Genomic DNA, 22188 nt, shown 5'->3' on the forward strand with positions numbered 1-22188 from the left:
TTGTAAGCCTTAAATTAAAATTCTATTAAAGTAAACTTGACCTGAAATATTAACTGAAACATGTAGTAGTGTGGTAAGTCTGGGACACCCTGTATATAAAAAGTTGCTTGAATAATTAACTGTCAGAGAACGCAAAATTAACGTTTATCCGAATATTCGTCGTGTGTTTGCAGACGGAAATCGCAAAGAGGCTGAACGCGATAATCGCGCAAGTGCTTCCGTTCCTGGCGCAAGAGGTGAGTTTTTGACTTTCTGTCTGGCACGCGTGCCGTGCGATCTCACAATCGAGTGTGACGACGACGCGATAATGATAGCATGGCATTGCAGCATCAGCAGCAGGTGGCCAACGCTGTGGAGAGGGCGAAGCAAGTCACCATGTCTGAACTGAACGCCATTATCGGGGTAAGTAGCCCCGCTAAGCTTTTTGCTATTAAACTTCATCGTCATTGATTTTAACGAGAACGAGATCGTAAAAGCGTGTTTCACAAAAATTTACTTATATAAATGAATAAATTGTGTGTATTTTGACACATCCGTCTCTCTGATTCTTGCAGCAGCAGCAACAGCAGGGTCTACAGCAGCTTTTGGTAAGTATTTTATTACATCATGTTTCATATATAATAAAATCATATAGCGTGATATTTCATGACAATGATACGTCGTGTTTGATTCCAGAAAAGATTATTTAGAAAATTGTACGTTTTTTAATTTTTTATTTCGCGCGATCAGCTGTTCTACCGATAATAATATACGATTTTCTAGACGATATCTTGTAACATCGTATTAATGGAAATGAACATATATCGAGAATCCGATTGAAAAAAAAAATATATATGCGAAAAATAAAAAAATAAGGGAAGGAGGTTGCTCATCAGCGGACCCTTTTGTCTCGATGTCGCAGCAACAGATCCATGCACAGCAACTGCCCCACGGTGCGGTGGTCGGCGGTCTTCCGCCGGGCGGTCTGCTGGGCTTCGCAGGTGCGGCCGCGGCGGCCGCAGCCGCGGGTGTGCCGCCGCACTTGGCGCCGCCGCCGCATCCCGCGGCCGCAGCTGCGGTCCAGGCACAGGCGCAGGCGCTGCTGAAGCCCGCCGATCTCCAGCAGCATCGCGCGGCCGCGGAGACGCCCGAGGACCGTAAGCCGATCGCTCTGCCGGACGAGAGACTCGGTCATCGCTCGGTCTCGCCACCCGAGAAATTTCGCAGCCGCACACCCGACCTCGAGAGCGACCCCAAGAGGCGGAAGGAGGAGAAGCTAGGACACGTGAGTATAGCATTACCCTTATATAACCGGTACCTGAGACTGTCCGACGTTTCGGATCGATCGGCAATTCGATCGGGCTCCGAGATGTATATATATATTTATGATACATACAGGATTCACTTTAGACGTGTAATTGAATTCGGGGTATTTTATTTATAATTTTTCGTGTCAAGTATCTGAAAAGAAATAAAATCCACGTAGCGGTATTCAAATTAGAAATTTCTTTGAGCATCTTTAAGTGTCATTATGAATTGTAGATGTAGTCTAAAGTGAGCTTCTGTATCTATCGAAGTTTTTAAAAATAAAATTATGTTACAAAGACTCTAAAATTGAGAATCTGATTTCGATTTGAAGACGAGATACAAAGTTAATGTTCTATAACTTGTCGAAGAGGGAGAGGAGATACCTTCGTACATAATAGTTTCACAAAGTTTTACATACTTTTTCCTCAACGTGTCAGAGGGTCAGATAAAGAGTATCGGAGTACAGGTGCGTACCGTTGCACACATTGAATATTGCCGGTTGATCAGTGCACACTTAACTCCGGGGAGACTCATCGTAGGGAGAGTAGCGCGTCACGACGGACGGCGCGTTAGCCGAGAATTAAAATGCTAATTGCAGCGACGTCGAAAGCCGATAAAACGGCCGACACTCTCGGCGACCGAAGCAGGAGGGGGAGGATTGAGTAAAGGGGCGCGCACGAGTGAGCGCGCGCGTTATATCGCCGGAAAGTAAACGCAAGAGTAATAAAAGGGCCGAGTTTAGAGTTGGAGCCGCGCGCGCAAAAAGGGATAGGAGCATCGATGGTAACTTCCACTTAACCGTCGAATCCATCGTGAAAAAAAGAGGGAGGAAAAAAGGAAAATGTGGGATGGAAAGTATATCCTCTCGATAGTCTCTCGCGTGCCTATCTATCTCGGCTTCCCGATCGGCGAGAGCGAGCGGTCCCAAATGCAATCACGCGTTGCCGAAGTTTCCGTCGAAATTGGATTACCCTCGTTCGCCGCAAAGGCGGAAAAAAGGACCCGACCTGACCTCTGCGATCTCTCTCTCTCTCTCTCTTTCTCTCCTATCTCAGGTTAAGGAATCGTAACTTGCTGCGCAAAGTCGGACACGATCTATTTTGCTTAATGTCTGAATCTGCGAAAATAAAATTCCGCGTTTCTTTGACCGAAATCGCGACGACCAAGCGCGACCTTTTCACGAGAGGCGCAAACACGGACGAATGGAAGGACGCGGAAAGAAAGAGGGAGGAAAGGGAAGAGAAAGGGCGTATAATTAAAAAGCGTGAAAACAGGCGAACAGTTAGTAGCCGGGTCGCTGTTGCGCGCACCGACTAAATTGGATTATTTTTCTCAGCTGCTCCCTTACCTGTGCAAGCGTTCCGCTTTTACCCTCTCTTTATCTCGCTCCCTTTATTTTGCTCTCCGTCGGTTTTGCTTCCTTCGGCGCAACTCTCGCGACGATTAGGCGCGAATCCATCGGCCGATTATTTATCAGCTCTTCTCTTTTTCGCGCGGTTAGATTTGTAGATTCGAGTTAATCGCCTATTTAGTATGCGTTGTAAAATCGTTGAGAAATGTGACGGCCGTCTATTATACAGGATGAGTCGTGCAATTCGAACGAATTATATCTCTTTCACGTGGTTTGATGATAGGAAAAAGCGGCGAGGAGAAAAAGTTGAACGGTTTAATGATGCCTAACTTTTTATAACGCTATATACTTCCTTTTTTGTTGCAAATTTGACTTGCATGACTCGTCCTGTACACGCGGAGAGAGATGAAGGAGAGAAGAAATTAAATCATCTATAAAATATACAGAGATAATAAATCACCTTATACGGGGCGCAATATTTTACGCGATATCGAATTAATGGATAATCATCCGCCGAGATAATTTGCGGAGCGAGATTTTCGGCGAATCGAAGATTATATTTCCCGGCGGTCGTTCGCCGCTGACCTCACAGATCCACGCCGTTAAACCGTAGTTGTCGCGACCAATTGTCGCTATCAAGCTGCTGGTGGAAAGCAAGGAACCGCGGATGCCTCCGGCATCTTTTCCCTCTTTCTTCGCGTTCCAACCTTGATCTTTTGTATTATCGTTCCTTCTTTTTGTCGACGCACTAACGACGCGTCGTTTGCACGGGCAATCTCTTCGGTCCCAAGAGTGCCGGCAAGTTTGTTTGAAGTTGAGACGGGCCCGGTCGGGATAAATGAAAAATTTTATTTCGCGATATCCTTTAGCGTGTTTCAATTACAGCTGTCGGAACGAATATAAAGAATTCTACTTAAATTGCGCTTATATTAATCGTAATACGAAATAAATATTATTTGTCGGTATTATATATCGCAAACTGAAATAAAATATTTTTATTGTCGAGAGGTGGGACTAAAATGAAATATTGTCATAAAACGAGGGTCGTTTACCCTTTCGCGATTTATTATCCATCTCTTTGTGATTCCTAATTTATTATTTCTTCAAACGTGTGTTTATTAAGAAATTTGCTATTATGGTCGACGAAAACGCAGGATGTCGTATAACTTACGAAAGCAACGAAGAGAGACAGAGGGAGGGAAGAGGAGAGATATCCGGAAATGAGTTCTCTCGCTCGTGTCCACGTTCGGGTTCTTAGGACTACGAGGTCCGTATATACAGGGTGTCCGGTAACTAACGGACCAACGATTACAAATGGATTCTTTGGTCAATTTGGGAACGATTTTTCCTCAGTGAAAACGTCGAAAAAGGTCATCAACTAAGCCTCAAATTAAAATTTTATTATAGCAAACTCTACTTGAAATTAACTAAAGAATGTAATTATGTTAGACTTTTAACTCCAAAACGTTTAGTTTTCAAAAAACCCATTTTTTTTTTTTCAATCGCTTATAACTCGAAAATGATTGACTTCTCAACATTTTTGCCAAGGAAAAATCGTCTTCAAATTGGCCAGAGAATTCGCCCTTAATCATTGGTCCGTTAGTTACCGGACACCCTGTATACGCGCACGTCGAGAGAGGATTAGTCGTAGCACACCAACATCAACATCTCCCTAACCCTCTCGCTTGAACCCCGAGAAAGCATTAATCAAAGGAGCAACCGTACGCCCTGTTTCCGTCGCGATGAAAGCTGCTGCCGGTTCCCCACATGAAATCGCTATATCACGAGGAAAAGGGGTTTCCATTTCTCGTCTTACACCATGATCGAATGCGTCCTTGGAGAAGGCAAAGACCTGTAAAATTCCCAAGTTTTTCAACCGATGATGAAATTTTAATTCAATATCGATCGATTTTATAAAAGAAATAATTATCCGATATACGTATTTTGATCGATATAAAAATGTGTTGTGGGAATTAATCAACTTGATATATTTTCGTGGCAAAACACATCTCAACTCGACGGTAGGTGATCTTTTTTTCGCTCCCATCTTTTTATTTACTGTATCCACTCGTGTATATAAAAAAATGGAGAGATGTCCGATTGCGTCTGATGGTGACCTCATTTTCTCTTAATCGTCATCCCGGCGTTGTCACCGGCGGCGCTAGTACGTTGCGAAGGGTGGAGAGGCAAAAAAGATTCCCGATAAAATCCTGGGATCTACCTCGCGCACCCGCGGCAGTCTCTCGGTAATGCGACGGAGGATAGTGCTCGTTGTGAAATAACGTTTCAAAAGCGTGTGTCGGATGGCAAAGTGCATTTTTTATAGCGGCCGGAATGAAATTGAAGACGGAAAGTCTCAAACGTGTTAAATGGCGAAATTACAAAAATTTTTTACCACGATGTAAGATAGACATATCACTGTACGATTAGGTGACGTTAGTCGAGCGAGAACCATCTAATTTTTTTCTTTTCGGAAGTTATATTGCTACTTATAAAAAATCGGGTTTGTTTACAACTCTCTCTCTCTCTCTGTCTTGCGATATTTTATTCGAGCAAAAGATTGATTTATTCGAAAAAAAAAAAAATCGCGGATTGAATCTAAATTCACAGAGAGCGTTTAGACGTGCTAATGAATGGTAGTAGCTGGATTCAAGATAGAATCGATTCTGGATGTTTACGAAGACGGCGGTTGAGGTCGGTCGGTTTAACTTTGTCTCCTCGTCCTGATCCGTGCAGACATTCGGGATGCGCGTAGATGTGCGGTAGATTCATCTGGTGGGAATCCGGGCGGCGAGAGAAAGGGTGGACGCGATATATACGAATAGCGCGCGAGAAACGGAGAAAGATAGCGCGCGCGGGGGATAGGCGGAGATGGACCGGAGAAGGAGAAAGAGAAAGAGTTGGGATGGGTGGGTGGTTGAATTTTTCATCTGACCACGTCGAACCAATTAAAGCGGACCACGGTACCCAACCTCCACCTCCAACCTCTTCCACTTTTTTCGTTCTCTCTTTATTTCCGCCCCGCGTGCTGGCCTTTATCCACCCTCTCTCTCTCTCTCTCTCTCATTCGCCCCCGTTCATCCCCTTCGTCCCGCGTCCTTCTCTTTCCACCCCGTCTTCCTCCGCTCGCTCACTCTCCGGCAACTCGTTGGATTTTTTCGCGTCACGAGGCGGTGTAATTTATTTGGCCGAGGTAGAGAGGCACCCGCGGAGGTGGTCGACAAAGCGAGCAGGGGGTTGGGTCGGCGGTACGAGGACTACGAGGGGGATATCGCGAGAGAATAGGTGGAGGTGAGGCAGCACGGAGGTGACGCGGCTAGAATGAGGGAGGATATAGCGCGAACCTAGGGAAGGGGATGGGAGGAGGGGTGGTTTCAGTTTATTTTGTGGGTCCTACCTACCTACCTACCCACTCGCTCGTCACTGTCCAACCCCGTTGGTCAGTCGGTACGTTGTTCCCGTACTCTCTCTGTCTCTCTCTTCTTCTTCCCCAACGCCGCTTTCGTTTCCTCTTTCGTTTTTGTATTCGCACCCCTTTTCCCCGCGTTTCCCGCCACGCTCTTATACGTATCCCTTTTTTCCCTCCCTCCCTCCCTCTGTCTCTCTCTCTTCGTTGGTCTCTTTCTAGCGCGTCCGTATACGTATATAATATAGTCCACTCGTTCGCTCCACGAACAGCAACGCCGATATAATATTAAAAAAAACTCGGGACTTCCTGATGGATCCGCTCCTGTATTTTTCGATTACTTCGCGAGCACAGTTTTTTCCCGGTGCAATCCGACCCCTCCGCTCCTCCCTTCACCTGTTCCACCTGTCAACTCGCGGAGAGAGGGCTGCGCCTTCTGCTGGAAATTGAAAAGATCGTCGCTGCGATTTGTCGTCGCTCTACGGGCGCCTACGATTGTCTTTGTCGAACGCGAACGATTGTACACCCCTTGATCTTGCGCGAGAACTTTCTCTCTCACGAAATAAATATGTCATTGTTTTTTTTTTTTTTTTTTTTTTCTTTGTCAATTTTGTAACTCGTTGGCAAAGTATAAAAGAAGCGCAAGAAACTTGCATTACACTCGTTTAATATGTCTACCTTCATCTCCACTATTTGTCGCATTAATGTAAATATTAGAGAGAGAACTCGATATTATTTAAACTGTAATATTTTAGAAATTTTTTTTTCAAGTATCTCCCTATCCGAGATTTGTACAAATCTATCAATTTTATTCCTCGCGGGAAATTTGATGGCGTTTTTATCCCGATGAAAAATCTTTTTGCAGCATTATAGAGAACTGAAGTTATACATACACATATATATATATATATATCTGTAACGGAAGGCTTAATGACAGGATGAAAAGGTAATTGTGATCGTTACGCTTTGATCGAGTCGATTCCGCGGATCGTATAGTTTTCCGCGCTGACCGCGTCGCGTCGTTCTAAAATCGCGACTATCGATCCGCGTCCGCGTATTAACGGCGTCGATTAGATAACAATAATATACACGTTCCCCAAGTATTACGCGAGGGCAGCTGCGCACTTTTTGGTCGATTATCGTCCACGCCGTCGGACTTCTAACTAGTTGCGCGTCGTGGTACTAATGAGAAGCCCGCCCGTCCACGAGAATCCCTCATCCATCATCCTTTCGCGCTATTTTCGATTCGCGCCGCGTACGTCATTTGTTGGCTATATTCCTTGCACTCGATAATTCGCGGGTGATACCGTAAGTGCTTGCACTTTTGTCGCTTCATCGAAATTCTTTAATATTTTAGCCTGTATCGGTAGGGAGAAAAAAAAGTATCTACATAATTTATCAGGAGATTGATTATTAATATTGTTGTGCAGAGAACTCTATTTTTTAGTCTTACGAATTCTTTGATCAGAATCAGAATCAACATTTTCGTGATCAATAGGAACTGTCATTTTTTCGCCGTACGAAACAAGTGCTCGCACTTTTACTGCTTCATCTAAATTCTCTAGTAGTTAAGTCTGTGTCAGTAGAGAGAAAAAAATAAGAGGGAAAGAATCTATATAATTTATCGGAAGATACATCAAGAGATTAATTATCAATATCGTTATGCAGGGAACTCTATTTTTCAGTCTTACGAATTCTTTGATCAGAATCAACAGGAACTGATATTTTTTTCTCCGTATGAAACGAGTGCTCGCACTTTTGTTGCTTATTATTCGTCGAAATCCTCTTCTAGTATTTAAGTCTGTATCGGTAAAGAGGAAGCGAAAGAGGGAAAGTATATCTACATAATTGATCAGGAGATTGATTATTAACATTATTATGCGGGAAACTCTATTTTTTATGACTGTCTCACAAATTTCTCGATCGGAATCAACATTTTCGCGATCAACAGGAACCGACATTTTTCTTCCCGTATGAAGCAAATAAAAGTTCCGGCTAGACTTTACTCTTTCGTTGTTCATGCGAATTTAAGCATCTCGGTAAAGTTAGCCCCTGGATCCAAACACCGCTTCTTGCTGGCCAATCTCCCGGTCACCATTCGCATTCACCGAGTGCTAAGTGGTAAACAACTTGGTTATCGATTGCAAAAAGATGGGGGACCCCCCTCCTCTCGGTCTCAAGGGGATTTCCGTCAGCCTCAGTGCCAAGTTCTATCAATTCGGGTTGGCGTAACAAATTTTATATCCGTCTTTGCGCCTTATTACTTTTTCAGGCGCGAGCTCTCGGAACAGTCGATATCTCCGACGGGCGAGTTCTTGTTACAAAACGCTCTGTCGACCTCTCACAATCGTTCGTGAGAGACGTCGGTGGACCTGTCTTCCTCTCGCCAAGGCGGGATGCCGACCGTCTTTCTCCGTCTCGCTCACCCCCGTCTCTGTCTGCGTGTCTCTTCCTTATTCTCCGCTTCGTCCTACTTCTCCTCCTCCTTCTCCTCCTTCTCTTTCTCTCTTTCTCCGCCCGCCGCCTCTTCTTACTGCATCCCTCGGTGCTTCCTTCGCTCCAGCTCTCTCTTCGCCAGGAATATAAAGATCTCGACGATCCCGGTTGTAGCGGCCGACCCAGTGGCGTAACTACGACTTTCAAAGCTCTCGCCGCTTTGCTATTTTACGACGAGGCGCTTCTCGTGCCGAAAATCCCACCTATCTTACCTCTCGTTGATGACGATACAATACAGTATATTGTGTATCAAGTGCGGAAAGTTGACAATTGGTCACGACCACCCCGCACGTGATACACATACTCTTTTGTATTACAAGTGCAGGCAAAGTGGCTTTGTGCGCGAGGTGGCCGATCGCCATCTTGCGGCGGCGTGGGAAATCGGCCGCTTTCCGCACAGAAAACACGCACACAAAGTGCCACTTTGCCTGCACGTGTAATACAATAAGTATTTATTGCGCATCGAATATCGAAACGATTTACGCGAAGCGGAAAGGTCGATTATCTTTTCGGGTGAAACTTGTGTTCGAATCGGCGGAAAAATAAGATCCTGCATTAATTTGAGGAAAAATTAACTTCTTTTGTAGCTATAATTATATAAACGAAAGAATTAAACACGATCATTTAAAAAATCGATCGATCAATCATAGAGTTAGTTACGGTTCGATTGAAAGTAATATAAGAATTCATATCTGGTGTTTATATAGCCTCTTTTTAAATGAGTCTTCTTCTTTGATGTAACGAGAAAAAAAGATGCGTGTTCGCTATTCGAGAAACTTTCAAGGGATGAAAAGAAAAGCGTGAATGTTCCCGCGGCTCTTTTATGAATTCTACATTACGAAGTAACGAGCTATAAAATGTAGTAGTGATATCAATGTCTCGGCGAATATTTATTTCTGATTATTCGTCGTACTTAAAAGATGCCGTACCTTTTTCCTTTCTTTTTTATCGAGTAAAGTTAAATCGTAATATATTATAAAATAATTTGAAACCGCAGCTTTATGTATATTAATTCCAACGCGCTTAGAAATCAATTTCCCTTCGCGCTTATCGATTCGTCCCTTTTTTTTTTTTTTTTCATCGGCGTAGGAAATAATTCTCCGGCAGGGTTATCACATTTTCCAAAGCAAAGGGACACAAACTTCTAATCTTAACGCGATCTTATTGCTATACGTGACACGCATGCGATACGAAACGAGAGCGCGAAAGGGCGCAGAATAATTCTCGGTTGAAAATTATGAACGCGAATTCTTTGCCCTCGATTTTGCGCAGCGCGAGTCGCATACCGTAAAAAAAAAAAAAAAAAAAAAAAAGACCCGAGTCTCGAATCAAAGAAAGAAACGCCCGCGAATCGACACGCGCGCGCGCCTGCAAGAGCGTGCACTTTGCCGCGTGCGCTTTGGCGCCTTCCCGCATCGCGACACACGTATTCTGACGCACGCACGGGCGTCGAAACGAGGCCCTCTCACGGCGAAAACGTATATATACGTACACGCGTGCACAAGGAGCGCACACTCGGGATATACCTAAAGCGGAAATTCGAGGTGTGTACGTGGTTGCGAGTGTATCTGCCGCGGCGCCTTGGGGCAGAGGGGCGAGGAGAACGGGGGGGTGGGAGGGAAGAAGGGGGAGGGGGCGCGAGTGCTGGAAGAGGATGCTAGAAGACCGGGGGTGACCTGTTCGGGGGAGGCGGCGTGCGAGGTGGTATGATGACAAAACATTCGCTCTGAGCTTCCGCAGGGGTTCGGGACGCGGGGGGTGGCTCAATGTACAGCCGAAGGGGGTGGAGTGGGAGGGGGAGGAGAGAACGGAGGAGAGAGCTAGGTTAGGTTCGCGGCTGCTCTCGGGGGCCAGGGGTGACCGCGCGCGGGGGTGTGGGAAAACGTGAGCGCCGGGCGGAAAGAGACCCCCATCCACCATCCCTCATCCTCCCGCCATCTCTTCCTCCTTCTCTTCTCTCCTCTGTAAGCGAGGTGACTGTATACGTGTGTATCTCGCGCACGGACGCGTATGGTCGCGCGCGCGGTTGTGTACACGAGTGTTACTACTCCGTGTATACTACCACCCTCGGCGAGTGTGTGGAGAAGGGTGGGCGCGAGAGGGACGGGTGTATACGTGGGGCGCGAGAGCGAGAAAAAGAGAGACGGGGGACAGATAGATAGATAGATGAAACGAGAACGAGAGAGAGAGGGAGGATGGGAGAGCACGGCGACGTGGCGAGGAGGTTTATATCCATCATTTTGTATTTCTCGCAGACATAAAAATCTATACCATCGCTAACCCACCCCCTGGTTCACCCACCGGCAGCAGCAGCAGCAGCAGCACACCACACCACACCATACCACACTACGCACCACACCGTTTCGCTTCGCGCCAGAGCTTCGCGTCCCTTCGCCGACCAACGCTTTCACCACCCATCCGAGCACCTTCTCTCGACCTGCTCACCCTCGTCCCATCCCCCTTTTCGCCGTTTTGCCCTACGTCGGAACCGAAACCAGCATCTCTCTCTCTCTCTCACTTTCCTCCGTCATCCTGCTGCAGATGGATGGAGTCGGGCCGCAAATATCGTATTTATCGTATGACGAGTCCCGAGCTAACGCCTCCTGTCCCGGCCCTTCTTCCGCCTTCTTTTTCTCCCCACGCATCGAGAACGCGTCCCTCTTTCCCAACTTCGCGATGCTTTGTGCCCGTATATATGTATGCGCGTTTCGCGCTTTTCGAGAACCAGCTCGGACCGGAGTTTTTCGGGAACCTTTGGGCTTTGAGGGCGACGTCTCGTCGTTGCGATTCTTTGTAGCGAGATCGTTTGACGAGGATCGAGTTAGCATCGGTGGTCCCTCTTCTCTCGCCCGCTCGAGGTAATTATGAATGCACTGTTCAAAGCGAGGCGGGCAATAAGGACGCTCCGATTGAACGTTTAATAGGAAGTTTAATATCGCGCGTTCGCGCTGCTTGGCATAACAACAAGTGGATTTACGACTACTCGGCTCGCCGCACAACGGAGGCACAATGAATATTCGCTGCTGCTGCTGGTGGCCGCGCGAGCACCCTCGAATGATCCCGCTCGCGTTTTGTCATACGAAACCGAATGTAATTCGCTTTCATCGAATGTCACGCGGCCCGCTCGTATGAAATCATTATCGGATAAATGTATATCTGTATCTCGCAGAAAATCGGTCTCTCAATATATATATATATAGAGAGAGAGAGAGAGAGAGACCGAATTCCCATATATATATATATGTATGGGAATTCGAAAGAAAAATGGGAAAGGTGTAATAGGATATTCAGAGACCAGGTAGTGTTTCTCATTCCAAGACATTGCAGGCAACGAAAGAGGGGAAGAACCGCGTAATCGAATGAAACGTGCGATAATTGAAATAATAAAGTTAAAATGATCGCTGGATATATATATATATATTTAACACGGCGCAATATCTGTCGCCGAGTACTCGAAAACGACTCTCGTCGCAAGACACGGGCGCTTTTAGTAAAACGCCAACGCCCCATACATGCGCGCGAAACGCGGTGCTGGGCGAGAGGGATGGAAAGAGGGAGGGAGGGAGGGAGGGTGGGTCTGTTGTGGATGTCAGAAGCAAATGTGCGCGGAAGGAGCTTAAGGAGCCCGTAAATTTCCACACCGTGGAAAAACGACATGCACGAGCCTGTTGAAATCCTCTCGCCGAGCAGAAGGTCCACCCTTCTCCTTCCACCCTCTTTCGAACTTCGTTTCCCTTTTCTTTTTTTTTTTTTTTTTTCCGCTTGTACCGCCCTTTTTTTATTTCTCTTTTTGCCTTCTCCGCCACCCTTTATTCTCGCGGCGCGAGGCTATTGGTCACTTTCGAATTTAATTTTCGCTTACAGCGGCGATGCCGAAAAACATTTACGGGCTATAAAGGATCGCCGATGGAAAGGTGCAAACTGCGGTCTAAAAAAAAAAAAAGAGAGAGAGAAAGAAGCGAGAAACAGAAGGGGGGAGACGCGTATGCGCCTGACCGCAAAACGAGCGAGAGATGGTAAACGTTACCGCCGAACGATCTTTGTGAGACGACGTAAAATGTCGCGATGCAACGACAGACGTCGAGTGGCCGGCGGCACGTCTCGAAATTCTCTCCTCTAATCGAACTCGTCTGTTATTGCGTCAACAACGTCTGAATTATATGGGAGGAGTGGTACGCGAGAATCGTATATGTATAGTCATTTCTTTTTTTTTTATTTTACGAGACAAAAGCATTTGTAAAAATATAGAGAATTCAACTGCTCTTTCATAGCACATTTTTTTACGCGATAAAAAGTACTTTTAGTGTAATACTTTATTCTAATGGCAAATGTACGATATTGTTTTACCACTTTGCGATATTATTTTACCACTTTGCCTCCATGATGTTATATATATATATATATTTCATCTCGAGGAGACAAAACTGTAAATGGAACAATTTTGAGGTAGAATAATTAATTTTCCCATTATTTCTATAAAAAAGGTGTACGTCTGATCGTAATTGACTCGTACTACTTATCCGCTCGACGGCTGCGGCTGGACTGTAGGTAATTGCTGGAAAACTCGTAATAAATTTAACAGCTATTCAAGAGGTATTAAAAAGAATCAATGCGAGGGAGGGAAATAGTAAACGTGATCGCGATAGTTATATCGTAAAATTTTTTCGAGTCGATAAACGTCACCATCGGCGATTAATGAATTATAATTGGTAGCAACGAGCGCGCGAATCCCGCGGAGATGAGGAGAAAAAGAAAGATCGAAGATGACGCGAAAGGCGGAAATGCAAGAGGGAAAAGTGGGGAGAGTAGGAGGAAGCGAGAAAAGCGGGTGGAGGCCGCAATGAGCCGAGCTTTTCCACGCTTCCCCTAATTACATTTTCATACGAACCGTTTCCCCTTTATTTTCTCCTTCGCCCTACGACCATTTTTCCCGGAGCTAAACCTCCCCCTTCAGCCCGGTTCTCCGTCAACGGTTCTGCTACCCTTTTCTTCCGTTTCTTCGCTCTTTCGTCTCTCCCTTTCTTTCGTGTCTCCTCCTCCCTGGGTGACCCTTTCACCCACTCGCGCCTTTCCGCGCTGGAAAAACGCTTTAATACGTTTTCGCCGCTCGTTGCCGCGCTAAGAGAAAAAAGGGGGGAAAAAGTTCGAGAGCGAAAACAAGAGAAATATCATCTTCAGGTCGCAGTCTTCTCGAATCGCGTCAATTTTCGACCCGCGTATACATATATATATATACGCGGGTCGACGTACACTTTTTTTATAGAAATAATGAGAAAATTAATTATTCTACCTCAAAATTGTTCCATTTACAGTTTTGTCTCCTCGAGATGAAATATATATATCATGGAGGCAAAGTGGTAAAATATATACACACACACACACACACACACACAAGTTCCCGCATTAAGAGCGCATTAAGGAGCGTATTCAGCAAAGCGTGGCTTCTGAACCGGGGCTGTCTACGAAATGGATTCTGAGTTCTAAAGTCCGAGATTACACTATTGCGCTAAGAAGACACGTACTTGCCAGGGTCCAGCATTAGTTTCGAGCCAGTTCCAAGTCGGTTTACCGGATAATCATCGGCATCGTCGTTATCGATAATCAGGCGTGTGTATATCTTCTTTAGATTTAGCCGCTATCAATTTCAATTTACAATGATTTTTACATCTCGCAATAATTTAGAATATACATAGAAGGAATATTTAGTAATTAAATAAGGAAATAGTATATTGTGTATCAAGTGCGGAAAGTTGACAATTGGTCACGAGTGCGAGCCACCCCACACGAGTGAACAATTGTCAATTCGCACGTGATACACATACTATTTTGTATTACAAATGCAGGCAAAGTAGCTTTGTGCGCGTTTTCTGTGCGCAAGATGGCGGCGTGGGAAATCGGCCGCTTTCCGCACAGAAAACACGTACACAAAGTGCCACTTTGCCTGCACGTGTAATACAAAATATATTTCGCAATTTTAATATTCTCGCGCGCAGAGCGCGATATTCTGTATGCTCTTGGAGTAGAAAAAAATGTGTATTACTGTATTTTTTTTTTTTTTTTTAATAATTTTTTTTCCTATTATAACGGAGCCAGCTCTGTGACCTACCGCCAATCTCGGCGACGGACGATTTTTGCTGCTGTCGGCGAGCGGGAGTTTATTCTCCGTACGTCGTCTCTCGTCCTTCCGCGTATATCCTTCTCCGTGCGTGCGACATAATCGCTTTAATACATTTCCGCTGCGTCCTCGCTTCGAAACATAAAAGCGGGGTCGCCCCCGTAAAAGTTATGGGACAATGCTTATACCGTCGCGTCGTCGCCTTGGACCGAGTATATATAACAGAGTATTTCTTTATCGTATTTCGTATCAGCGAGATATCTATCTTGACGTCAGAAGATACGTCAAGAGACACGTCGATTCTTATACTCATTAGGAGAATTGTCGTCGAAAAATAGCATTGTTTTTCTTTCAATTTTTTTCTTTAATTTCACAGAAAAATCGATGTTCAAACCGGGAAATGCTTTCACATGATTGTTGTAACCATCCGCAACTGTTAGGCATATTAAGGATTTTACTTCGTAAAGTATAAAATGTAAAAATAGAAAAAAAAAATGTTTGAATTTGCATGAGAATTTTTATGGAAGCTTGCGCCTCGCGAAAGAATGAAACGCCGATGTGCAAATGATATTCCTGCAATCAGCGACGGATTTTGCATGCGACGCAACAGCCGAGCGCTCTCGCATGGTCGGATAATTCCATTCCCGTCCGTGAGTGGACACGCTGCTTTTCCCATCGTAGCCACTCGCTTAACTTTGCGAAAGTCAGCAGTGCAGCGGGAGACGAGACTAGGGAAGGGAGGAAGACGAAAAGAGGACGAAGAAGAAGTAGTAGTAGTCGTCGGGATGAGGAGGAGACAAGGGCGAAAGCCTTCGATTCTTCTTTCGTTTCTCGTGCGTTTGTTTACAGAGGACCTCGATAGAAGACGGCTGGCGCGGAACGAGGGTACAGAACTCCGAGAGAGAGAGAGATAGAGAAGTCGAGACGGAGGGACGATCGTAACAGAAAAGTACGAAGGACGCGCGAGGCGAGGGAAGAGGGATTTCGAAGGAAGGAATAAGCCGTGGTGGTGGAGAAGGAGAGGATGAGGGAGCGAGAAAAAAAAGGATTCGAGGATTCTCGAGGCGAAGAGTCGAGTGGTTGGGTGGTCGAATAATAGAGCTGCCCTTAATACCGTCATCCCCGCGCTATCCCCGGGTTAAACGAGGGAAGAGGTCGGCGCGCTGCGTAAAGAGAGAGAGAGAGAGAGGACAGTGGCGGTGGCACGGAAGCGAAGGACGAGACCAGGGGGTCGAAGGGGTGGGAACCAGGAGAACGGAATAGAAGGGATGATAACATTTGTATCATATTTAACGCTAGAACGAGCGGGTTAAGGGGTGGAAGACAGCCTCCGCCCGCCGACCTTCCTCCTTCTTCCTTCGTCTTCGTCTCCTTCGGTCTTCTCTCTTGGTCCACCCTCCGCCACCTACCCCACGGCTCCTCTCTTACGACCGCGCTCCTCCGTCGCCACCCTCTAACACCACCTCGCAGCCGCTTTCCCCGCTACTTCGCTCGCCACTCCGAGTAATATACCACTGAAATCAATACCACACCACACTGCCTTCTCTATTTACCCAAGCTCATCATTCGTACACAAATTTATTGCGTGTCCCTAGCAGCTTGGGGAGAGATCTCCCGGAGGATGTCCCTTCCGACTTGGCAAGAATATATATCGCGCGATCAGATTGCTACGATTTCGTATAATACAGTTCCGACTAATGTCACGCGACCCATTTAACGCGCTGATGATCATCTCCTCTCCATCCGACTGTGTCTCTTTGGCGAAAACTATTTTCCGATTTTCCGATATTCTCCTGTGCCCCCTTTTATCGCATCGCGTAATAATATAGATCCCGCGATGAAATCAAACGCGTTTCGTCCTCACCGAGATTTATACATTTCGAATATCTATTTAGCAGCTTGTCAGAGCTCGATATAGTCTATATATAAAATATTTGTGTGGATTTGATTTTTCTTATTTTTAGAATATATAAATACTTATATAATAATTTCACGATAATTACAGGCTGTCGGAAAAATTGATCTAAGGAAAAAGTGCTCGTATCGCGCGGACACGTCACTTTTAATTATCCTCAGTTTATATTAGTCCACGATCTCTATTCTGGTATCCCGTGCGAACAATTTTCTCTCGCGGAGCGCAGTCGAATGTAATTTATGCACACGCTGGGACGTCGGGCAGGATCGCATTAGACGGCACGTGGTAGCTGGAGAGAAAATTTTTTTAAATACTCGCTCGCTGAATTATTTAAAACGCCGCGACGCGCACAGGTGGTTTTACACGTCCGTGTACGACGCGTCCGCACACAATCTCGCGTGCGTATATACCTTCTACGATGCGTATCGCGTATATGTACGCTCTTATACATACACGTACATATATATACACATCGCGATATTACGTTATTAGGCGGGCAACCCTACTATCGCTATGCCCTGCTTTGAGCTCGTTATGCGCCACGTTCCTGAGAAAACAGCGGCGAAGCCGAGGGACCTGTGCTTGTACGAGGTGAAAGATAACCGATAAGTAGTAAGAGCTACCAGATAAATGCCGCACATAAATTAACCGTACGCGATATATATATGTATATGTACGTGGTGTATTTATATGCCCTACGCCCGTATCACGTGAGCGCAAAATTGCGGAAATAATAAGCGGCAGCTTGTTATGATATGATAACCATGATATAAGGTAAACGGTTATATACGTGATAGTCACAAATTGTTTCGCGAATAATTATTAACCGTGTATATTATAGTAATACCCGTGTGTTTAAGTAATTGTAACAACTTTTAATTATGCGTTGCACCCTGTACGAATTAAACTTGGCAGAGCAAGATTTGTAGGCAGAATATTCGAAGCAAAGTTAGGAGATATAATTTTTTTTTACGTTTAAACATTGTTAAGCGTCTATTTATAACTGATATTCATAAACCTCTTGAGAAACCTCTGCGAATCGGATTACATATTCATGAGCCCTCGTCGATACCCTATATAGTGCTAGAGCTCATTAGTCGTCTCTCTAACGGTGTTCGCCGCTAACTTATTGTTAGAGCACAATCGGCGAGAGTTGTGCGAGTACACGAGAGATATGAAGATTAATAATACATCTTTGAGGGTGTATTCGCCACACTAGGACGCAAATATGGGTCGAGTTGCTTGGACGGAGGTGCGTCAAAAGCTCGTTGATGTACCGAGTAGATTGCTCGGCTCGGTAGATCTCCCCATCAACCTGAAGCAGCGTCTCTTGTTATCATTATCGTCTTACATGTCTTACATTTCTTTTCAGGAGAGCGATGCTGAGAAGAGCGACCAGGATCTAGTTGTCGATGTAGCGAACGAGGTAAGAGACTGTCACTTTAAAAACAAATATAATTTGCATAACTAATAACTTCATTTTATTCAAGTATAATTATATATTTTTTCTATCTACAAATCATTTTAATTAATTTTGATCGTCGATTATTTCGCATGCAAATCTCAGTTTTTTTTTTACATTCGTTTAACATGTTAATATTATTTAATATCGAGAGAAATTTTGCAAAGTTGATTTAAAGTTTTTTTTAAAAAAGATTTACATGTTTATTTTTTTTTTTAATTAAGTAAAAGTTAGAGAACTATGTTGTCAAATTTTAAATGTCAAAAGCTCAATACACCAGCGAGTCACATAATAGAAATAGGGAAAGATAATTATTTCTTCTCTGCGATCTCAAACAGATAAGTCTAATTTGTGCGTAGGCGAAAAAGTGGCATGAGTTAAAGTAAAATTTTACTTTTCATATCTACGATAAACTTGGTTGAACATATCGATTGGCTGCTATTACGAGACATTTTTTCGGAAGCCTAGAAATTCTGTATTCAAAGTATAATCGGTCAATTAATCTTGACAAATTTGTACAACAATGTAAATATCATTTTTATACGTTACTAGAACAACACAAATGCATGCCATTCTTCGATTTTATATTGAAATAAGGAATGATATTTTTAAAAAATCATAATAAAGTTTAAACTCGATTAATATTTTTGACAGAAATCAGCTGATTTCTGTCAAACAATTTTAATCGAAGGTAAGACAGTATAACATTATTTGCAATACATTATTTAAATTTTTGTAATATATTTAACATTTAATTAATGAATTAATGCTTTAATCAGTTAATTTCTGTAAAAAAAATATTAAAGTGAGTTTGACACAAATCAGCTGATTTCTATCAAAAAATTTTAATCGAAGATAAGATATAACATTATTTTCATTTTTATAATATATTTATGTGGTTCGCAAACTACGTGTTTAAGATTCCTACGCCAGTTCGATGTAGCGTAGGTGTCTAAAATAAAATAATAAAAAATATATATTATTTACGTTTGTCTGTGTGAAAGGAGGCGTCGTCTCCGCACGCAAACGGAGAGCACTCGGATCCACGCGAGAACGGCACCCTGGAGAAGCTGGGCGCACCGGGCCACGTTGGCGGACCGGCATCAGGCACGGGATCAGCATCCGTAAAGGACAGGCCGCCTTCGCGCAGCGGCAGCTCATCCGCCCGTAGTACACCGTCTCTGAAAAGTAAAGATGTAAGATCTCGCGGAGAGTAAGTTTATTCGGCGCCGCGACCCAGCCGGCCCAGTCGTGACACTATGTCGCCTAATAATATATCAAGAATTCCATCTCGTACCATCCAAAATGAACGTAAAGTCGATCTTTTATCGTGAATAATCGCCAGATGTTTTTTTTTATTTTTCCTCGAATCATTCGTATCTTATTTTGATTATGATAAAAAATAAAATGATGATATAAAAAATAATAGTTGTAGAGAGAAGAAATTCAATCTCGAATGTAAGAAAAATTGGATCCGCAGTTTCTCTGACTTCTGGCGATATCTCCGCGACACATTCGCGATTCTCAGGGCACGGAACGTATTCATTCATTCGATCGGTCGTGTTGAAGCAGCGGCTCTCTCTGCCGTCGTGCGAAAGATTAAAAAAAAAAAAAGAAAAAAAAGATATCACGCGATATTCGACCGGGCTGACACTGTCAGCGTATTCGTCAGAGATTGACGCGGTCGAGCTTAGTACGATTGCGATGTAGTAGTGTGCGTCTGCAAAAGTGGGTGCAAAAACACCGTGCGTTCGCCAGGTCGACAAGCCGGGTACACCTGTGGCGGCGGCGAGGGGCTCGCGCAGTTGTACGCCAACTATGGGCGGCATCCCTGGGCCCTTGGCATCGCGGGTCTATCATCCGCCATCGTCGCAGCAAACGCCACCGCAGGGTTATCAGGGCTTGCCATCCCGCGGCAATGAGCCGCCGCAGTCGCCCTCGCCATACAGCAACTTGCCATACGCGAGGCCCTCTATGGTGATTCACGACCCCGTAACTTCTTACGTTATCACGCTTTAATTCATCAATTAGCATATTATAATTTTATATATATATATATATTAATCCGCGAATATAAGTGTTGCGTGTGTGAGTTTCGCGTAACGAGATTCTGTGAACGTAATCGTAATATTGCGTACGTTTAACTCTAGAAGACTCTCTTCTATAAATAGTATTAATTTCTTTTTTCTCTCGTATTATAAATCCATGTAATTTCAACGAGAAATCTCAAAATTACTGGGAATATCAAAATAATCTAGCTCGCAAGTCTAGAGCTAAAGCGCAATCAGTCTCGTGCCAAACTAATGCAAACACCGTCGAAACTGGCATTTTTTAAGACCATTTATTTCGCATTTATGAATTAAACACGCATATATGCAGGATGACCCAGGGTGACCTCAGCACCCGTTAATTTTTGTTGAGAAAAAAATAGTCTGCAAATTATCTCAGGAATCTGCTATTAGCAGGTGATGCGGCAGATCTGGGACACCTTGTATATATTATATGTACGTACATATATCTTTGATCAATATGATGCTGACCAGTTCTCTCTTTTTTCGCAGCTCGGTTTCGACAGTCACATGAGGATATCAGCGAGTAACGGGCTGAGCAACATCGCGGGCGGCAAACCGTAAGTAATTTGACAATTTACGATGCATGCATGAAGATTCTCTTTCTCTTCCACCTCTGTCTTTGGCGCTTTATTGAAATAAGAGCGCAAGCGTTAATACTACGTTACGTTTCGCAGGGCATACTCTTACCACATGAACGGCGAAGGCCAGCTACAGCCTGTACCATTCCCCTCGGACGCTCTAATAGGACCGGGCATCCCGCGTCACGCGCGTCAGATTAATACTCTGACTCATGGCGAGGTGGTCTGTGCCGTCACGATCTCGAATCCGACCAAGTACGTTTACACCGGCGGTAAGGGTTGCGTCAAGGTTTGGGATATCGGCCAGAGTGTCGGCAGCGCCAGCGTGAAACCAGTTTCGCAGCTGGACTGTTTGCAACGTGACAATTACATTAGGTAAGAACACCTCGCTGTTATATCATGTAAATATTCCCGTTACTTTTGACAAGAGAAAAAGAGTCATATATATAATTTTATCAAGTAGAAGTAATGTGATCAAAGTTTTATTTTTAACTATTAATTTTTAATTATATTAACATTCTGCGATAATTTTAATAATAAGCTTAAGGGTGAAAGGAATTTAGTGACACATGTGTCTTCTACCTCTCTTAGGTCCGTGAAACTCTTGCCTGACGGAAGGACCCTGATAGTCGGCGGCGAGGCCAGCCAACTGAGCATCTGGGACCTGGCGAGTCCCACGCCCAGAATCAAGGCGGAATTGACTTCGTCGGCGCCCGCCTGCTACGCCCTAGCGATCTCACCGGACTCCAAGGTCTGCTTCAGCTGCTGTAGCGATGGCAACATCGCCGTGTGGGACTTGCAGAATCAGACGTTGGTCAGGCAGTTCCAGGGCCATACAGACGGCGCGTCCTGCATCGACATTTCCGCCGACGGGTCCAAACTGTGGACCGGCGGCCTCGACAATACCGTGCGCTCGTGGGACCTTCGCGAAGGCAGACAATTGCAGCAGCACGATTTCACCTCGCAGATATTCTCTCTCGGTTACTGTCCGACCGGGGAATGGTTGGCCGTCGGGATGGAGAACTCGAACGTGGAGGTACTCCACGCCACCAAGTCCGACAAGTATCAGCTGCATCTGCACGATTCTTGCGTGCTTTCGCTGCGTTTTGCCTCCTGCGGAAAGTGGTTCGTCTCCACCGGCAAGGACAACTTGCTGAATGCTTGGCGTACGCCGTACGGTGCTTCAATCTTTCAGGCAAGTATTTATTTAGTCGTGTAGATAATTTATACCATTTTCTCTTACATTATACTATGATTTTCTCATCTCCGATTAACATTGGACATGAGCTGCGTCGTAAATATATTAGAGAGCATCTGTGTGACACAGGATATATTTATTAGCATAGAATATATTTGTTTCTTTTATTTAATTAAAAATAAGTAGATGTTTATAAAAGATTTCCTCTTTCTCTGAAATACATTTTGTAAATCGATAATAACGTTTATATTAGCGTTATATACAGATACGAAAATTACATTTTGCGCAAATTTTGTTAAATTTTACAG

At 44.5% G+C, this 22188-nt stretch overlaps 1 protein-coding gene across 7 annotated transcripts in view; it reads left to right on the forward strand.

The window, feature by feature from the left end:
* gro (TLE family member transcriptional corepressor groucho) overlaps window positions 1–22188 on the forward strand; it is a 71811-nt gene that overhangs the window by 47626 nt on the left and 1997 nt on the right. For 4 of the 7 annotated variants that reach the window (XM_085486535.1, XM_085486537.1, XM_085486530.1 and 1 more), the window contains exons 6-15: window positions 174–236; window positions 328–402; window positions 555–587; window positions 902–1264; window positions 17943–17996; window positions 19037–19228; window positions 19791–20009; window positions 20594–20661; window positions 20779–21057; window positions 21274–21877. In XM_085486535.1, the coding sequence (XP_085342661.1) occupies window positions 174–236; window positions 328–402; window positions 555–587; window positions 902–1264; window positions 17943–17996; window positions 19037–19228; window positions 19791–20009; window positions 20594–20661; window positions 20779–21057; window positions 21274–21877 (1950 nt within the window). Of the gene's footprint in view, window positions 1–173; window positions 237–314; window positions 403–554; window positions 588–901; window positions 1265–17942; window positions 17997–19036; window positions 19229–19790; window positions 20010–20593; window positions 20662–20778; window positions 21058–21273; window positions 21878–22188 lie in introns of those variants that run through there. The other 3 variants (XM_085486541.1, XM_029318711.2, XM_085486546.1) reach the window with 3 other exon arrangements.

This window comes from Nylanderia fulva, unplaced genomic scaffold (assembly GCF_048542155.1).
Source record: "Nylanderia fulva isolate GAGA-0341 unplaced genomic scaffold, ASM4854215v1 Scaffold11, whole genome shotgun sequence".
NCBI lineage: Eukaryota > Metazoa > Arthropoda > Insecta > Hymenoptera > Formicidae > Nylanderia > Nylanderia fulva.